Consider the following 17,639-nt stretch of genomic DNA (forward strand, 5'->3'; position numbering starts at 1 on the left):
AAAGGTTGTGGGGTGGCCAGGGCCTGGGCAGGGGTTCAAATACCATCAAAAGGGGGACAGAAGGTTGCTCCATTGCAAGGTGTCGACATTTAATTAGTCTATTATTGCAAATTATTAGATCTTGTGATTGTTTAATTGATCATATGATTGTTTAATTGGGCATACTGTACAAGGGCGGAAGCGAGCTACCACGTAATTAGCCCCAAACTGTGCAATTAAATTCTTATTAATACCCCAAACAGCAGGGAACATTCAAGCCTTTAATTAGTGATTAACGGGAGACAGACAGAGCTTGCAACCGAGTCGGCGCTGAGGAACAGTGCAAGTATTTAGCCGGGTAAGAGGGGGGACCCGTCTGCCCCGATTAGTGCCGGATGGCTGCGCTGGGGGGGTGAGGGGATGGTCACGCGTGCTGGTGTGGCCCTGTCCCTGAGCAGGGGACAGCCACCCATCCCAGTATGGCCAAGCCCAGCCAGGTCCCCATGTCGGCTGGCCGGGATCACGCCAAAATCCTGGCTTGGTTCCTGCTAAGCCAGCAGCAGTTTTTGGACACCCAGCCTGGGCTGGGAGCAACAACCCAGAGCGGGCAGCATCACTGCCTGCAGGCAGAGGGGACAATACGGGGCAGGAAGAGGAGGTTTCTCCCCAAAAGCCGGCTGCTGGGAGGATCTGCAGCATGTTCCCAGGGAAGGATGGCCCCAGGGCTGACGGGGACGTGCCAGCCGGGAGGGCTCCCAGCCTGTGGCAGGGTCGGTGATGCCACGAAAAGGCCCTGGCCAGTTACTCTCTCACCAATTAAACTGGAAGCAGAGAGGGACCCGCGCCGAGGGCGGCGAATCATTTACCTGACCTTTCTCCTCCGCTGCCCATCACCGCCTCTCTGGGCTGCCGTCCCCTCTCCTTCCCCAGAGGACGCCGGGGGTTCGCGGGGGCGGCCCTGAGCATTCCCAGGGGGACAGCAAAGCTGCCTTTTGGGGTGACCCAACTGGTCTTTCAGTGATGCAAGGGAATAATGAGGCACCTCTACCCCCCAAAAATAGCTCCTTTGCTGCAGTTACGCGTGGCTGCCTTGGTTCAGCGGCACAAACCACTCCGGCTTGTCCCTGTCCCGTTATCTGGTGAGTGCAAGAGCAGCCTGGATGTCGGCGGTACTTCACTGCATCTCTCCTGGCCCCAGCAAAGCCTGGCTGAGCGTCGCCACCCCTGGCACAGCAGCATCCCTGGCACGGCAGCATTCTAGGCTGCCTGTGACCATGGGCAGTATTTGCTGCTCTCCCTCTAGGCGCTGCATCCCAGTGCCTAGCCCCGTGTCAGAATTTGCCTCAAAAGTCCCTATTTTTCACTGGCACTGGGCAAAAAAAAAAAGAGCTCAAAAGGCACAAGCCCCTAAAGGCACCTACCACCACACCGGAGTGTTATTTTGATGCCTGCCATGTGATTTTTACACTAATCTCATAACACGGGGGAGCTCCGGGGGGAGCTGAGGTTTGAGCGCATGGTGCCGGCAGCACCGAGGCCGGCACCAACCTTTTGCTCAACTTATCTAAGCCTTCAAAAAGGCTCTTTTTTTAAGGGCTGGAGTTTGCTCCGGCTTTCTTACCCCAGCGTTTCGGAGGCCAGAGCAACAAGGCGGGTGAGGGAGTGTTTGATCTGCGTGGGCTGAAGCTCCCACCGGCACTCCTGGCCAGGGGGGAGGCAACTTCACACGACCGCCAAGCCAGGCCTAAGCAGTTAAATCTGGGCTGACACGTTAATGAATTTCACAGTACGCCTGGAAAAACTCTCACCCAACCTCAATTTACCGGCACGGGGAGGGGGCCGGGGCTGGGGGAGGAGGGCGCCGCATTTTGCCGAAGGAAATCTTGTTCCCATTATCTTTTTGTGAGAGTGTTAAGCAGGACCGGGCATGGCTTTGCCTTTTTATCTCGCACACGTGGAATCGGGCAGGGGGGGCTGTGCAGTTCCTGTGGCTAATGAAAAAATAGCGTGCGTGTGTGTTTGCAGGAGCGTGCACATGTGCGCACACATGTGCGAGCATCTGTGCATGCATATTTGTGCATGTGTGTGTATGCCCACACATGAACATGTGTATGAATATGCATGCTTGCACATGTAAGCATGCATGTTTGTGTGCATGCTAGTGCACACATGTGTGTGCACATGTAATGGTATGTGGATATTTCTGTGCACATTTGTGTGTATGCGTGTGCATATGTACATGCTTGTGTGCACATGAGCTTTTGTGTGTGCACACATATGTGCATGTGCACACATGGGTTGCTATGTGGGCTTCTTTGTGTGTGTGCACATGCACACAGGGTAGAGTCTTAAATATAAGGAATTTGGGGGCTCCGTTGGTGATGCTGAGGATGGCACCCTGTGAGGCAGCAGGGGCAACACCGTCGCAAGCCTGGCACGAGGCGGTTGGTCTTACCGAAAGGCCGGCTGGGCTCTGTCACTGGAGCCAGCTGCCAGGGAAGGGGCGGGGGGGACAGTGGGGCTGCAGGTGCCCAGCTGGCACTGCCAGACCCCCCGGCTGCACCCCTCCATCCTGCGCTTGCCTGCCTTCGGCCGAGCGGTGCCCCATCCCTACACGTGCCCTTTCTGCTCCGTCCTGACCTCCCGGCACCGGTCCTGTGGGGCGGCAGATACTGCACATCTGGACGCCACATTGGGGCCGGCTGTGCCGTGCCGTGCCGTGCCGTGCCGTGCCCTGCCCGTCCCGCTCCCCCAGTGCAGGCAGCCCTCGCCCCCAGCAGCAGCAGAGGGCACCGGGGCAGCTCCAGCCCACCCAGGGGGGCTCCCAGGTTTCGCCTCCAGTCCTCACCCTCTCACCTTCCGTTGCAGCCTGCAACTGCAACCTGCATGCCCGGCGCTGCCGCTTCAACATGGAGCTGTACAAGCTCTCGGGCAGGAAGAGTGGCGGCGTCTGCCTCAACTGCCGGCACAACACTGCAGGGCGGCACTGCCACTACTGCAAGGAAGGCTTCTACCGTGACCTCAGCAAGTCCATCACAGACCGTAAGGCCTGCAAAGGTAAGCTGGGAGGTCTCCATGCAGGCAGCACAGGTGATATAATCTCTCTTGGTCTCCTTGCTCTTCCCTCCCAACCTTGGGACAACCCCTCCCCACATGAGGGGTTTCTGCTCCCCTTTGCTTTACCAGCTCCTTCTACTTTTGCTACCAAAATTACCTGATAATATCCCAAGCAAAGTGGAAGGCTTGCAGGCATTCGCCTGCCTGTGGGACCCGGAGTCCCCAGTGCCGCCTCTATGCTGGGCATTGAGGTCTCAATTTCTGCTCCAGCCAGGGAAGAGAGCACTTACCAAAAAAATAATAATAAATAAAGCAAGCAGGATTTGGCTAGGTGCTGGAAGCAGGGAGGAGGGTAACTGAATACAGCCCAGCTCGACATGTAGGTCGGAGCTGGGTACGGGTTTGTGGGACTGGGGACACTGTGGGTGCAGTGCTTCCTACCCCGGCTGTGGCTCAGGTCCCTCCGTTTTCAGGGCTGAGGATGGAGGAAGCAGAGGGGCCCTGGCTACCTCCGTCTGCCTGCGCCTGCCTAATGCAGGCAGCAGCCTGCAGTCCGTCAGAGCAAGTCCTGCTCCACCATCCTTGCAGGGCAGTAATTGTGGAGCATTAAGGTGATGGAAAGCGTCTCGGATTCAAAGTGGCTCCTCTGGAGGGGACGGGGTGGCAGAGCATCCCGGCGCGCCCAGGAGCTGGTGGGACATGGTGAGGGCTGATGCTGCTGTGCAGGAGAAACGCCAGTGAGCGATGCCCGGGCTGCGGCAGAGCGGAGGAGTGGGGTGCTGCGGCGGGTCCCCCCCTCGCAGACAAACCTCCCGCCCCTGCCCGTCCCCTTGCCAAGGCACGGGCAGGTCTCTGCCAGCCCGGTCCGGGGGGTGCCGCTTCCGAAGGGCTGGCAGGGTTTGCCCATGGTTTGGAAATGCTGCAAAGGTTCAGCCTAGCCAGATGAACATGTGCACGAGGGCCATCCCCCGCTACGGTGCATATGTTGAGGAGGATCTGGCAGTAAAGGCGGTACCCTGGGTCTTGGGAGTCAGTTCCTGGCTCTGCCTTAGGGAACCGAGTTAATAATAAAATCCCTGATGCTTCTGCTCCTTTGGCTGCCCCTCCTTCAGTAAAGCAGAGAGTGTTTCCACCCCTTTCTTGTACTTATCCAGTGGTGGATCTGTTGGGATTGGGAGCTCCTTGGAGCAGGACCAGCACCTGGGAGCCTGCCTGCCCAGTGCCATGAATGGGAGCTGGTGCTGCCAGAGAGATATATAAATACATGGAGATGTGACAAGACAGTTTGGGCTTGGTTTTTCCAAAGATGAGTCCTGTACCTACAGCTCAGATACCTGCACTCCTGCAAGAAAAAAAGAAAGAAAAGGAAAAGCAAGGCTCATGACAGCAGATCTTAAAAGCAGGCTGCTGTGAACTGACATCTGCAGCTTTGAAAAAAGGTCTTTGCACCCACCGCAGCACTGGTCCAGGGCAGAAGCTGAGCATCCCAGCAAAGGCAGATTTTGCAGGCACTAAGAACGAAACTCCATTCATATTCAGAAGGCAAAATACTAGCCCAAAGGCCAGGGACTATTACATTTTATTTAAACAAACCCCAAAGAATGTTACTAAATAACTATCCAACCATGGTTCGTCTCTGCTGGGATGCAACGTCTTTGAAATAGGCACAAAAATATCGACTGCAGATTGCGCAAGCCTGCATCTCCTGCTGGCAACTGAGCGGAGCCCTCAGCCGCCGACCGGCGAACAGGGAGGCGAGCTCTTCCCTCCAGCCACCGGCCCGCCAACAGCCGGCGTCACCGCTGGATGCTGTGAGACGGAAAACTGGGAGCATGGAAAAGGCAGAACAACCTACAGGATTAATTCAATGGTGGTAATTGAAAAGTCAAATAAAGAATGGCTGTGCATTAATCCCTGTAATTTAAACAAAGCTGTAAACCATGAGCTTTCTCCAATGAAAACTGGTGAAGCAGTAGCAGCTAAGCCTTAAGACGCAAAAATACCCTCAATATTAGGTGCAAGACATGCTTTCTGGCAAGCACAGCTCGGTGAGTTAAGCTCCAAGCTAGTGACTTAATCCACCATTCAAGCACTGTGGGCCAGATCCTGGCAACCGGCAGGACTGCGAGCAGCAGGGCTCGGTGTGTGGGCAGTGGGCATGGAGCTGCGCTGTGCCCCTGGCACCTGCATTCTCTGGTGCCAGGATGGGGTCCCCCGGCCAGCCCCCCTCTGTGGGTCAAGTCAGGACAAGGAGGGATGGAGATGCTACAGCTGGCATGGTGGGATGCAGCCATGCTGGGATGTGGGACTGGTCGGGGTAAGGAGTGAGTGCTGCCTAGGATGCTCTTCCCATCGGAGTGGGAAGGAGGAATGGATTTTCACGGGACTGCAGGAAGTCCCACCACGGTGGGGTGAGGGGCCAGAGAGTGGTCCGACAGAGACCAAGCTCATCTCCCAAAGACACCTATCTGTTGCGGACGTAAGATGAGCAAAACTGCCTTAATTGCTGATCCAGGTAAAACATCAAGAGTCATTGAAAGCCGCCTTCTACCACATGAAGAGGGATCTGCTTAGATGAATTGGATCCTGATTGTGCTGAGATTTATGTCCATCCTTAGACTCTACACCAGGAATACACTGCTGGGGCCCAAGAGATTATCCACAATGTGTGAAGCTAAGCACTTGTTTAAATCTTTGCTGGAAGCGTGCCTTTGGCCATAAATTTTTTAGGGCACAGACTGTCTGTCCCTGTGTGTGCAGAGCAGGAGTGATGGCTGCAGGGACCTCTGAGCTCTCCCTGCAAGGTTTTGTCTCCCAGACGAGTGGGTGTTTGGCAGGGCTTGTGCCCAGCTGCTCCGGGGTGGATTGGACTTCGCTGGCTGCAGATGGGTGCTGTGGCCCTGGGAGCACTCCAAGGACCAATGGTGGGGTGAGAGCCCCTTGTTCAGGGCAGCACCAGGGTGATGCTGGTGGCACTGGGCTGCTCTTTCCAGCACAGGTGGTGATGAGGATGGGTGATGCTTCATGCCCAGCCCCACTAACAGAAACCTAAGGCTTTGCTAGCAGAAAAGAGACAAAGCAATGGATGGTTTCCAAGAGGTGTACCTGCCAGCTTGTCGAAGGCACCTGCTTCCTCCAAGTGCTGCAGGATCCAGCCAAGCCCACACAGAAGAGCCCTGTGGAGTAGGCATAGGGAGACCATCAGGATACAGCTGGAGCAGCTGAAATGTCCCAGAGCGCGGTGGTTCGAAAGAGGGCGGTAAACCCGATGTTCTCCTCCAGGCAAAGCAGCAGTGCTGTTCCCATGGGTCATCTGAGGCTGGCCAAGCACTGGACCATCGCTGCCGGCTTTGCTCCTTGCAGTCCAGGGCTGGACCATCCCACGATCTCAGGGCCTTTGGGGGTCCCTGGTGAGCTGACAGCGGGTGTTTGCAGGAGAGCTGGGAAAGCCTGGCTCACTGGGGAGAGCCGGCCGCCCTGGCAGGAGACAAGCCTGTTGTGACTGAAGAAAGACCCCGTGTTTCCGACAGCCCTACGTCATGCCAAGACTCCCTCGCTCGCTGCCATTTGTTATCACAGCTGAGCCCCCAAAATATCCTTGTCAAAAAGACGTCCGCTTCCAGTCCCAGCCAAGATCTGATAAGGATGAAGCATCTGGTCCCCATTAGAGGCTGCTCACTCTGGTTTCTGGCCGTGCAGGAGGGGGCCTACGGAGTAGTGCCATGGTGCTCCCACCAGTCCCATCTGGTGAAAATTAGGGAAACGATAACATCAGGGGGCAGGCAGGGGGGGATGTTTTTGTTTTGCTTTGGAATCACGTTCAACTCTTACACTGATGGAGGCCAAGATAACCTCCTCCATCTCATAGCCAGTCCAGCCCTGGGCAGGCAGATGGGAAGGTCCTCTCCTGAGTGAGCATCTGCTTCCCGCACCCCTCCTCATAGGGAACCCCTGGTGGGTCCGTCATCCAGTGTTGTGTGATGGAGAGTCACTTTGGGTCTGTCCTGAGGATGGGGACCCAACTTTACCCACCTCAGTTGTGGCTTTTCCCCTGGGGAGGCTGTGGTAGAAAGCCATGGGGTCATCCTTTCATTAGGGTCTCCAGGAGGCAGGATGGGCATTGAGGCTAATGAGCTTGGGAAGCATCAAGAAGATCCACTTCAGACCATTCTAAGACCAAAACAAGGCTGAAGTTTGTGTAAAAGCTCAGTGTTGGATCAGCTCTGTGGACTCGAAAGCTCAGAGGTGGGGGAGCAAGTGGAGAAAATGCCGTTTACTGCTGCGACAGGAACATCGCCCTGGGATTGAAGTGGGAGAAGAGCAGACCCGGGCGGGTATCTGTCCACTTTCTGTCCCTGCAGTGCCCTCAGTCCCACCCTGGCCATGGACAAGGGTTTGCACGGCCCCATGTGAGTCCCGCTCCCTTTGCTTGCACAGGACAAGGCTGGCAGCAGGCGTGGGGCTGCCCGTGGAAATCCCTCCTCCTGCCTGCGTGCATGCCAGGCTGTCCCCAGAGCAGCTGCACAGCAAAGCCGGCAGGAAGAAGTTGTTCCATTGGTTTCCAGGCCTTAAATGCCAGCTGGAAGCTGCAGGTGCCTGTGTGAGCTGTGGGGTCTCCAGGGGCTCACTCTGAGCATCCCCATCAGTGGAGGCTGTACCCTAGCCAAGCCCTTCATCCACTTGCCCTCCTGCCCATGCTGCTTGCAGCACACACAGGGCCATGTCTGGACCTGTGTGTCTTGGCTGTGCCAGCCCCAGCGGCTACTTTCCACCGGTGTGCTGGAAGGAACCACCTTCTCCTTGCCTCTCCAGGGGTGGCATGTTGGGTCCAGTTTGGGATTTGCGTTGTGCATCACCTCTCACGTAACCTTTTCTCTCTCCTACCCAGCTTGTGACTGCCACCCTGTCGGCGCGGCCGGCAAGACCTGCAACCAGACGACGGGGCAGTGCCCGTGCAAGGACGGCGTGACCGGGCTCACCTGCAACCGCTGTGCCAAGGGCTACCAGCAGAGCCGCTCACCAGTGGCCCCCTGCATCAGTGAGTGCTGCCGTGCCCTGTCCTGCACTTGGGGACCCACGCTGGGGAATGCTCTGCTCGGGCAGGCTTCAGTGGGTGCCTCTCGGTGCCCCACTCACGTGCGGGCGGCTTGTAGTGGGTGGGAGGTTGAGATGAGAGAGTGTCCATCCTTATGGACGTCCTCCAGGACATGGTCAAGTTAGGACAGTTGGGTCACCTTCTGGGGCCACCCGTGCTTCGCATCCCTCAGAGCAGGAGGCTCTGAAAGACCCCTTGGGTTAGTGCTTCCAGCTGGCTGAAACAGCTCTGCTAGGTCGTATCTTCAGCTGCAGCAAGGTGCCCTCCTCACCTGGCTGAGCCCTGAGTGTGGTCAGGTCTGGGTCAAGGCCAGATCCTGTGGTCAGCATAAAACGGTGTTTGTTGTTGCAGTGGGTCTGAATTTGACCCAAGCAGCAGAGGACTGCAGCATCCGCTGGCACTGCCGGAGCTGTGGCAGTGGGGGTGAGCTGGCGGGGCTGGCTCCTCTCCCTCTGTTCTTCCCCAGATTTGGGGTTAGGACAGAATTTCCCCCACGTTTTGTCGCCAGCCGTCCCAAGAAAGTGTTGTCTTTGCCCACGCTTATCCTTGTGCTGTGCAGCCTGGAGCACACACCGATCAGCCGACCATCCGTCTGATGCCCAAACTGAGTTCAGATGAGCTGAGCACCCAGACAGCATCCGTCCCTGGAGCACATCCTTTGCAGCAGCAACTTAGGGCTCTTGGGGGCTGCAGCATCTCAGCCTGTCCCGATTGACTGAGCTCAGTTTGGGCATCTCTAGGTCTATTTAGTGGCCTGCAATATTCAGGTCAGACTCGTCCTATCATCTTTCTTAGTGAGCTGCTGGAGGTGACCCACAAAATCTCCTCTGCACCCTGCTTGCAGAGGGCTTTTGCCCAGGTGTCATTCCCAGACTGGGGATCCCTTTTCCCTAAGACATCTCTCACTTTCCCTTCCAGAGATCCCTGCCATCAACCCCACCTCCCTGGTCACCAGCACGGAGGCGCCTGCAGGTAAGTGCTCCGCATCCCGGGCTGAGCTCACAGCCCCAGCCCTGCCAGAGACATCCCATCCCACCTCCCCTCTCCCCAGCACACCAGGGAGAAGGGTTGAGCCCCGCCAAACCCTTTGGCAAAAAGATTAACGGTGAAAAATTCTGGCGAACAATTTTGGCCAAAAAAATGACTGAGATTTGAAATCCTATATATTTCTGGAAGGGGACTGACAAAGCTTGATGGAGCTTTCTCGGGGAAAAGGTTTCTCCATCCCCTCCGGGGAGGAAACCAGGGATGCAGCCTGCCAGGGCCTCGCCACACCTCAGCAGGTTATGGCAGGGCTTGTGGGGTGCAGCACCTATGGCTCGGTGGGTGCTTGGGGGCTGGGTTTTTTTTAATCTCCTTTTATCAGTGCCAGTGCAAGAGGTCTCTCCTCGGTGCCTTTTACCTCCGCAGGGCCTTGGCTCTCTGACCAGCACCAGGGCAATGGGGGTCCAGCAGGCTGCCGGCTGCAGGCGGGCTCAGGAGCCCCTGTGCCGGGGCATGGGCTGCCAGATCTTCCCTGGGACATGGGTGACATGGGTCTTGCCCCATCCAGGTCCAGAGGAGTGAAGTGTCTGGGTTTGAGCTGCTTGTCCTGGCTCTGTGGGCTGATGGGACCATGGGAGGATTGATATCACTGCTACTGTCACCCAGCCAGAGAGGGGGGCAGCTCCGGTGGCAGGTTGCAGGCTTTGCACGGGAGAGGGATGCGTTTCTGCCACTGTCCTTAGAGCTCCTCGAGAGCCACCCTGGCTTCCCCAAGCTGGGGCAGCAAGGCTCACGTCTCCACTCACGCTGCAGGTTTGCTCGCGCTCTTGCAGAGGCTCAGCTAGGGCTGGGCACTGGTGGGTGCAGGTATGCTGCCTGCACCGGTGGGTTAGGCTCCCTCTTCCAGCCCGGCCACAGCTGCCAGGGCCCCACCGAGGTGCCCTCAGCTCTCACCCTGACACGGCACATGCCACTAGCACCAGTGGTGTGCCGGCCTCCAGAACCTGTGCTGTCACTGCCACACTCAGCCCTCCCTGGTACTGCAGGATGTGGCCCAGCAGATGCCATGGCAGACAGGTAAAGCAGCTGCTTTGCAATTCCTCCCCGACTGCCCCTCTTCTATCAGCCACCCCCTGCCATCTCTTCTACCTTCCTGGCACCTCTGTGCCCTACGTGGTGGTCACCAGCAGCGGGAGCGGATGGGCTGTGCTGGTGACGGGCCAGGTCTTCAGAGGCATGCGTGGCTGTGTGTCAGAGGGGGCCGTAGCAGAACTTTTCCCTCCTCCACCTCCTTCCGCAGTCCCGTCGGCACCGTAGCGTGGCTCTTCCTAGCCATCCCACTGTCTATCCCTCTGGAGGGATCCCAAGTTAGGTCAAGGGGGAGAAGCTAGGGAAGGAAGCAGCCCTTTTCCTCCTTGGGCCACCCTTCACCTTGCAGTCCCCAAGACCATGGTCTTCTCCTGCATGCCAGCATGGGGGAATAGACACCCTGCACCATCCTCCACTCCATCCCATGGCATATGGTCCTGGGAAGACAGCAGGGGCACCTCCAGCTCCCCATGCCCATATTTAACAAGTAGCTTCCCCGTGCCCTGTTCAGGGTACGTCCATCCCAGGGGAGCCTGCACGCTCCATGGAGACCCGGTGCCCTGCGTGCATCCTTCTCCCCAGCTTTCCTTCCCACAGCCACCCCACTTTACGGGTAGAAATTGCCAACAGCCCCTTCCCAGGCTGGTGCGTGCCTCTGATGTGCTCCTCAGCCTTTTGGGAACATCTTCCAGCACGACCCCTGCAGCCACCTGCATGCACTCGGTGGCTGTAGGAGGGGGACTGGAACAAGGGGTGTCAAAGGTACGGAGCTATGGAAGGAGTAAAGTGTGTGGATGGGGGTGGAGGGGCGAGATGTGTGGGAGGAGGCTGGTGGCTCGGCTCGCTGCGGAGCGGTGCTGGCCCCTGTACGCATGCAGATCACATGTATTGACGCAGAGGCTGGGAGTGCTGCACAGCCCGGCACCCGCGGACACATTTCAGCCCTCCCGGCCCCGCTCTGCAGAGGGGTCGGGCAACAGGAGGTGTTATCAGGATGTGAGTCGAGCAGCCCTGCGTGGATCTGGCAGAGGTTTCGCTCCACGCTGTGGCAGCGGAGGAGAGCCGTTCCTTGGTGGAGTGTGCGTCTTGCACAATGGGACGACTGTAAGAGCTGAGCTGTCTGTGACGGTAACACTGCTGGGGAGGCTGCGCAGGACGGGGCAGACCACCACCACCTCTACTCCTGCCTGCCCTGCCTGCCCTGCCTGCCCTGCCTGCTGCGAGGGAGGGAGCTGGGAACACCGGGCTTTATGAAAAGGAAAAAAAAGGGGAGGGGAAAGGGGGATTTGGACGGTTTTGTTGCAAACAGAGAGTGACACATGGAGCAGAGTTAATCAAGGTGACTCCCCTCCAGTGCTTTATAAATAGGAACAGTCTTAGAGTGATGTCTGATATTTTCAGCTGCGTAAAAATAAATGGCACTCACTGGACACCCGGGTGTTTACTTTGTTTTAGCGGAGCAGGTCTGCCTTAAACTGCCTCTAGTTTTATCTGTGGGTTTGTTGTCTTAAGATTTCTGGCTTCTAGCTTGAATATCTTTAATGCAAAGTAGCTCGCCTCTGCCCAGAGTCTGCGCCAGGGGAGCAAGGGACCTGGTTGGGGTCCTGCTGCCCCCTTTGCTGGGGGGGATCAGAGATGGGGCAGGTGATCCTGCCTTGCCCAACTCTGCCTGGGACACCGTGCCTCCAGCGTGCTGGTGCTGCAGGCAGGGCTGGCCACAGAGGTGCACCCTGCCTGCTGCCTGCACCCTGCCTGCACCCCTCTCCCCTAGGAACCGCCGGGCTCTTCCACAAGCAGGGCACTCCCCAAGGGGGCTCTCAGACCCCCCCGTGCCCCACAGTCCTCCCCCCCCAGGCAGCCTCTGAGCCGCTTCTCTCCCCATTCCCCCCCCCCCCCACCTCTGGCAGCAGGTGCCGGGCTGCGGGAACAGGGGGACATTGTTCGGGGCTGCCATGCTCAGGTGCTCGGCTTCCCCCCCTTTCCCCATCCTCCTCCCTGCTCGGGTCCCATCCCTGGGTGCGTCCGGGCTTTTCACTGACGTTGCCATCCTCTGCATTGCTCTTCCCAGCTTTCTCCTGCTTTTCCAACCTTCTGGAGCCTTTGAGGTCCGGCTTTGATCCCTCTGCCCGAGCGGCCAACTGGCTCGGCAGCAAAATGTCCTGGGTCCACTTCTCGTAATTTTTATTATTATTATCTTGAAATATTTTCCACTTAGTGGGGAAAAAAAAAAATCCTTGTTCCCTGTTAGCAGAATTAACAAAACTTGTGGAGCGCAAAACAGGGCTTTAAAGGAATTCAAAGTCAGCAGTAAAAGATTTGCAGCCATAACACCTAATTAAGTTACATCTCTCTTAAAACAAAATATTCCTTCTTTTTTTTCAAGGCGAGGAGAAGTAAACCAGATGTGCAAACTTGCCGCCTCTCACACATGCTCCCCCCACAGAGATGTGGGATGCCCGTGTCGGGCTGGTGGCTCTCTGACTGCCTCCTCCCGCGCGCGCGCGGCTTCACCCGGTGCTTGCCCCGCTCTGTCCATCCATCCCACGTGCCGGCTCCCTGCCGGCAGCAGAGACGTTGCCCGTGCATACGGTACTACTGCCTGCACCACAGGCCGATGCCAGACCGGCATCAGCAGGCAGCGATTCGGTGGGCGCACGCCCGTGGCAGCCATCACCCCGATGTCCGTGGAGGGTCCCACCCCTCGCCAGCATTTACCGAGTCTGCCGCCGATACGGGTCTCTCCATCAGTGCAGGGAAGCTTTATGGTGGCACTGGTGAGAGATGGCCGAGGGGCGAAGCCGGGAGCTAGGACTGCCTGCGCCGTGGCTGTAGTGGGGCCAGGGGGACCAAGAGCTCCCCTGGGACCCAAACGGGACCGAGCAGTGTCCAGGACAGGGCTGTAGCATATCCCAGGGATGGATCAGTGTTCGGGATGGGACTGTAACGCATCCCAGGGGACGCAGCATTGTCTCAGGGTTTGTGGGTGCACTTTCACAGCCTCAGACTGGGGCAGGTCTCTGCCAGCCCCTCCACGGGGCTCGGCTGCCCTGTCAGGCTGCACAGACACGGCAGGAGGGTGCCTGCAGGCGGAGACTAAACTTGATCTTCTTTCCACTACCCTGCAGCACGTGTAGCACCACGTCTGGGAACTTTAAAAGGGAGCTGGGAAGATGGGGGATGCTCTGGGAGCTGCCAGGGGAGAGGCGCTCCTGAAGCGGCTTCTCTGAAGGCCATCCAGCTTCTCCTGAGGGTTTTGTGGGGTGGACAGAGAGCGTGCTGCCCAGCTGGGCTGGCAGGGCAGGCAGAGCCGCGGCCAGGCTCCCTCGGGCCTGCCTGCTGGAAGAGCAACCCCCCGGCACGTGGCACCCTGGCAGGGCATGGGAGGATGGAGCCGTGGTCCATAGCTGTGTCCCAGTGGGGGGCTGAGACCTTGAGTAGAGCCCTGCTGCAGGGGGGGGGGACCCTGCGGGGACAGGACTAGGTGCTCAGGGAGAGGCGATTTGTGGGGGTGCGGGCAGGACCCAGCTGCCCCCCCCCCGGGTGGAGACTGAGCTGGGAGGCAGCGCTGGCACCCCTCGCCTGGCCACTTCGCCAGCCGCAGCACCCACACCCGCCCCACACGTGGTGATGGAGGCCTTGTGCTCAAATGCAAGGAAGGGAACCGCTCGAGTTATTTGGTCTTTTTTTTTTTTTTCTTCCCAAGTTTTTTACATAAATTGGGCAGGAATTGATTTTATATTTGAGGAATGTTTCTCAGCACAAAGCTGAGATTAAAAAAAATCCCCAAACTAATCCCAAATTGTTGATTCCCAGTACTATTTTCTGACTCTTTGGAATCACTGTTTTATGATGTTAAACGTGAGCAGGAGCCCAGGGCAGTTAACTGGTTTTCTTTCTGCTTTTCTTACTTTTCTTTCTTCCCCATTGCTGAGCAAAGTGGGTGGTAGGTTGGCCAAGGCTGCCCTGCAGCCCAGTCCCACCACCCATCAGCCCGCCACCCATGGGCTCAGCACCAGCGTGGCCTCGGCACCTTGTGGCAGCCACCCTGGCCATTGTCCTGGTGGACACTCTGGTTCGTGCCACCCTCCTCCACCACGGCACCCAGTGCCCATGGTGAAGCTGTGACCGATGCCAGCTCCAGGATGGTTTCCGTGCCCCACGGCCACTCCTTTCGCTGCCTGGCCCTGCATGTTGTGGCGCTGGCAAACTGCTGTGGTGGCATGGCTCCCAGCTCTGGCTCCAGTGGTGGGAGCACTGCAAATTCATGTGGTCTTGCATCTTCACCGAAGGCTTGCACAGGGCCAGAACCCAAACTGGACCCTGCGGTGCATGAGGAGGGGCATGCCCTGCACCCATCCCCAAAAAATATCTGGTAGCCCCTCCATGCCAGGGCGGTTGCTTTGGCGCACAGACAGCTTCCTCCGCTCTGCTTGGGGAGGAAAAGGGCACCCATCCTGCTGGGCACTCCCCAAAATAAGGTGGGAGCTCCCTTTTGGAGTGCCCTTCAGGTAGCAAGAAAAGATGGAGCAGTGTGCCAGGGTTGGGGCCGTAGCATGTCCCAGGGCATGCAGCAGTATCCAGGATGGGGCTGTGGCATATCCCAGGAATGGGGGCACCTTCAGCACTGTGGCCAAAAGCTTCAGTGCACTCAGTAGCCACCCCACACAGGGGGACCCTGCGTCCCCTCTGCAGCCAGCACCGCTGTCCCAGGGGATGCAGCAGGGCCAGGGCAGCTCTGTCAGCCCAGGCAGAGGGGCAGCGCAGCAGCACAGGGTGGGGGGAGACGAGAATTAGGGCTCACCCCCCTCTGCCAAGAATTAGCTTCGTGCTGCGCCACTTCTATCGATGACAAATTTGGAACAGGCAGCACAAAGTCCCCGATAAAAAGGAGCCGGGCAGAAAGGAGAGCAGCAGAGCTCAGGGCAAGTTCATGCTCCTGGGCTTCTTTCTTTCCTCTTTTCTCCTCCTCCCTTGGCACAGGGAGCTGTTATTCCCCTGTCTTCCCCCAGACCCTCGCCTCCATCCCCAGCGATCGCTGTGGCAACCCACAAACAAAGACAACTTCAGGGACTGCTGGCTCTGTCCCGGGATGCAGAGCCAAGCTGGAGAGAGAACCTGCAAGGGGGAGAGAAAAGAAGAAAGATGGGCTTAGAAAAAACATGCCATTTAGAAAGAGACAAATTGAGATGTTCAAAGGAAGATGGCAGGGGGAAGAAAGGAGGAGAACTGAGCTGCTTCAGGCAATTGTTGGGATCAAAGCCTTTGGGGAGAAGGAAAGAGGCATTCCCTGCCCTCCCTCTGCTTGAGATGCAAATCTGGGGTCTTTAGAAGTGCACCAAAAAAAAAAGCCTCCTTGAGGACATGAGTCTCTCCCCGAGAGCTGGGGGACAGCAGGGAGGGATGCTGCGTGGGGTGGAGGACAGCCTGGTGGCCTCCCCAGCTGTTCTGGAGCAGCCTGAGCAGGGGATGCTTGGGCAGCAGGAGCGACCTGGCAGAGCAGAGCCGCTTCCCTCACCCACCTGCTCCCCCTGGCCTGAGTCCCCTTCCCTGTTTTTGGGACACCGGTGAGGTGCAGGTCTCTGGAGGGGCTGCCCCATGAAGATGCTTCCCACCACCCCAGGCCCTGAGGGCTGAGTCACCCCTGAGGATCACAACCCCTTTGGCCTGGGGTCAGACCTTCCTTTGGGTCCCCTCCCTGCAGGGCTGATAGCGGCATTGGTGCTGAGTCCCCTCTTCTCCACATCGTCCAGGTTTGCATGGCCACAGCTGTTCTGATTGACTCTCCTTGGCCATGGCTCCTGCCCGCTCTCCATGGTGGCCATCGTCACCTCACCTGCATTTCTCCCATCCATCCCCTTCCGCATCCTGGAAGAGAGTCCCCAGGCTCCCTCCACCACCACTGTGCTGATTTATCCTGCAGGACACCATCACCATCAGCACAGGAGGTGACACAGTCTGCTCAATGGGCTCAAAGCCACTTGGTTTCTCTTCCCAGCTGATGTGGTGTCACTGTTCGTGCTGGGACTTGAGCCCCCAGCCCCCGTGAGCTGCCACGGGGGGCAGCTGGACTCACTGGACCCCCATCCCCAGCAGCAGCCCAGGCCCTGGCTCAGGAGCCTTCTGGAGGGTGCTGGGATGTGGAGTACCCACCACCCTCTGCCAGGCTGGGTCTCGCTGCTGTCCCCTCTGCCCTGTTCCCTCTTCCCTTGCGGTGGGACGGGACCCCACATGCTTCAAGCCCCTTGGCGCTCAACCCTCTGTTCTTCCTCCACAGACTGTGACTCCTACTGCAAGCCAGCCAAGGGCAACTACAAGATTAACATGAAGAAGTACTGCAAGAAAGACTATGGTAAGGACTTCCTCCCTCCCTGAGCCATGCTGGGCTTTGCCACAGAGGCAGCTGAGGGCTGGCCACAGGCCGGCCATGGGTGGGGGAGATGCAGATGTCCCAGGGGATGGGGAGCACCCAGCATGGAGAGGGGTCCCCAAATCAGGCCTCCCAAAGGTGCAATGGATGAGGCAGGTGGGGCTGCTGGGGACGGGCAGTTCCTGTTGCCAAAGCTTCCTTTGGGGAGCAAGGCAAAGCATCCCCCGTCACTGTGCCTCCCCCTGTTTTCCCTCAGTGGTCCAGGTGAACATCCTGGAAATGGAGACGGTGGCCAACTGGGCCAAGTTCACCATCAACATCCTCTCTGTCTACAAGTGCCGTGACGAGCGGGTCAAGCGCGGTGACAACTTCTTGTGGATCCACCTGAAAGACCTGTCTTGCAAGTGCCCCAAGATCCAGATAAGCAAGAAGTACTTGGTCATGGGGATCAGCGAAAACTCCACTGACCGGCCGGGACTGATGGCCGACAAGAACAGCCTGGTCATCCAGTGGCGGGACGCCTGGACGCGCCGCCTTCGGAAACTGCAGCGGCGGGAGAAGAAGGGGAAGTGTGTGAAGCCCTGAGGGGTTTCCACCCATCCCGTCCCATGCTGTGCTCAGCCCCAGCCCGGCTGCGCACTGCTAGACTGCACCCAGAGACTCTGTACATATATATAGTGTGAAAGGACTCTTCTGTCTATAGTGTATATTTTGGCAATGGTTTCCCTTTGTATGTGCGGGTGCACGCGTGGGTGTGTGTGGGGGGGTCTTTTTCTCTAAGTGTGTATTAAAAATAACGCAGTATTGACAAACCTTTAATGAGGAGCAAAGCGGAGCTTTGGGTGCCTGTCACCTGGAGGAACTTGAAGGGGATTGGTGTCCTGCTCCAGGCATGCTGTTCATGGCGCTCATTTTCTAGGCTTTTCTTTTCCCTTTAACAAAGTCTTCTGCCTGGTGTTGACATCTGAGTTGACAGCTCTCCCTTCTCCAGTGTCCAGGGCCTGCCACTTCCTCGCTTTCTGAAAATGTGCTGCTGTCAGACCTCTCTCTGCCCTTCTCTTTGCCCAG

General features: G+C 57.7%; 1 protein-coding gene across 3 annotated transcripts in view; it reads left to right on the top strand.

Moving 5' to 3' along the window:
* The window catches only part of NTN3 (netrin 3), a 31,942-nt gene extending 14,552 nt beyond the window's left edge, over positions 1–17,390 (top strand). For all 3 annotated transcript variants that reach the window (XM_030002425.1, XM_030002424.1, XM_030002423.1), the window contains exons 3-7: positions 2,848–3,036; positions 7,925–8,074; positions 9,050–9,103; positions 16,479–16,553; positions 16,828–17,390. In XM_030002425.1, coding sequence (XP_029858285.1) covers positions 2,848–3,036; positions 7,925–8,074; positions 9,050–9,103; positions 16,479–16,553; positions 16,828–17,156 — 797 coding nt within the window. In that variant the 3' untranslated portion in view covers positions 17,157–17,390. The remainder of the gene's footprint in view (positions 1–2,847; positions 3,037–7,924; positions 8,075–9,049; positions 9,104–16,478; positions 16,554–16,827) is intronic.
* The last annotated feature ends 249 nt before the right edge of the window (positions 17,391–17,639 follow it).

This window comes from Aquila chrysaetos, chromosome 25, assembly GCF_900496995.4.
Source record: "Aquila chrysaetos chrysaetos chromosome 25, bAquChr1.4, whole genome shotgun sequence".
Taxonomy (NCBI): domain Eukaryota; kingdom Metazoa; phylum Chordata; class Aves; order Accipitriformes; family Accipitridae; genus Aquila; species Aquila chrysaetos.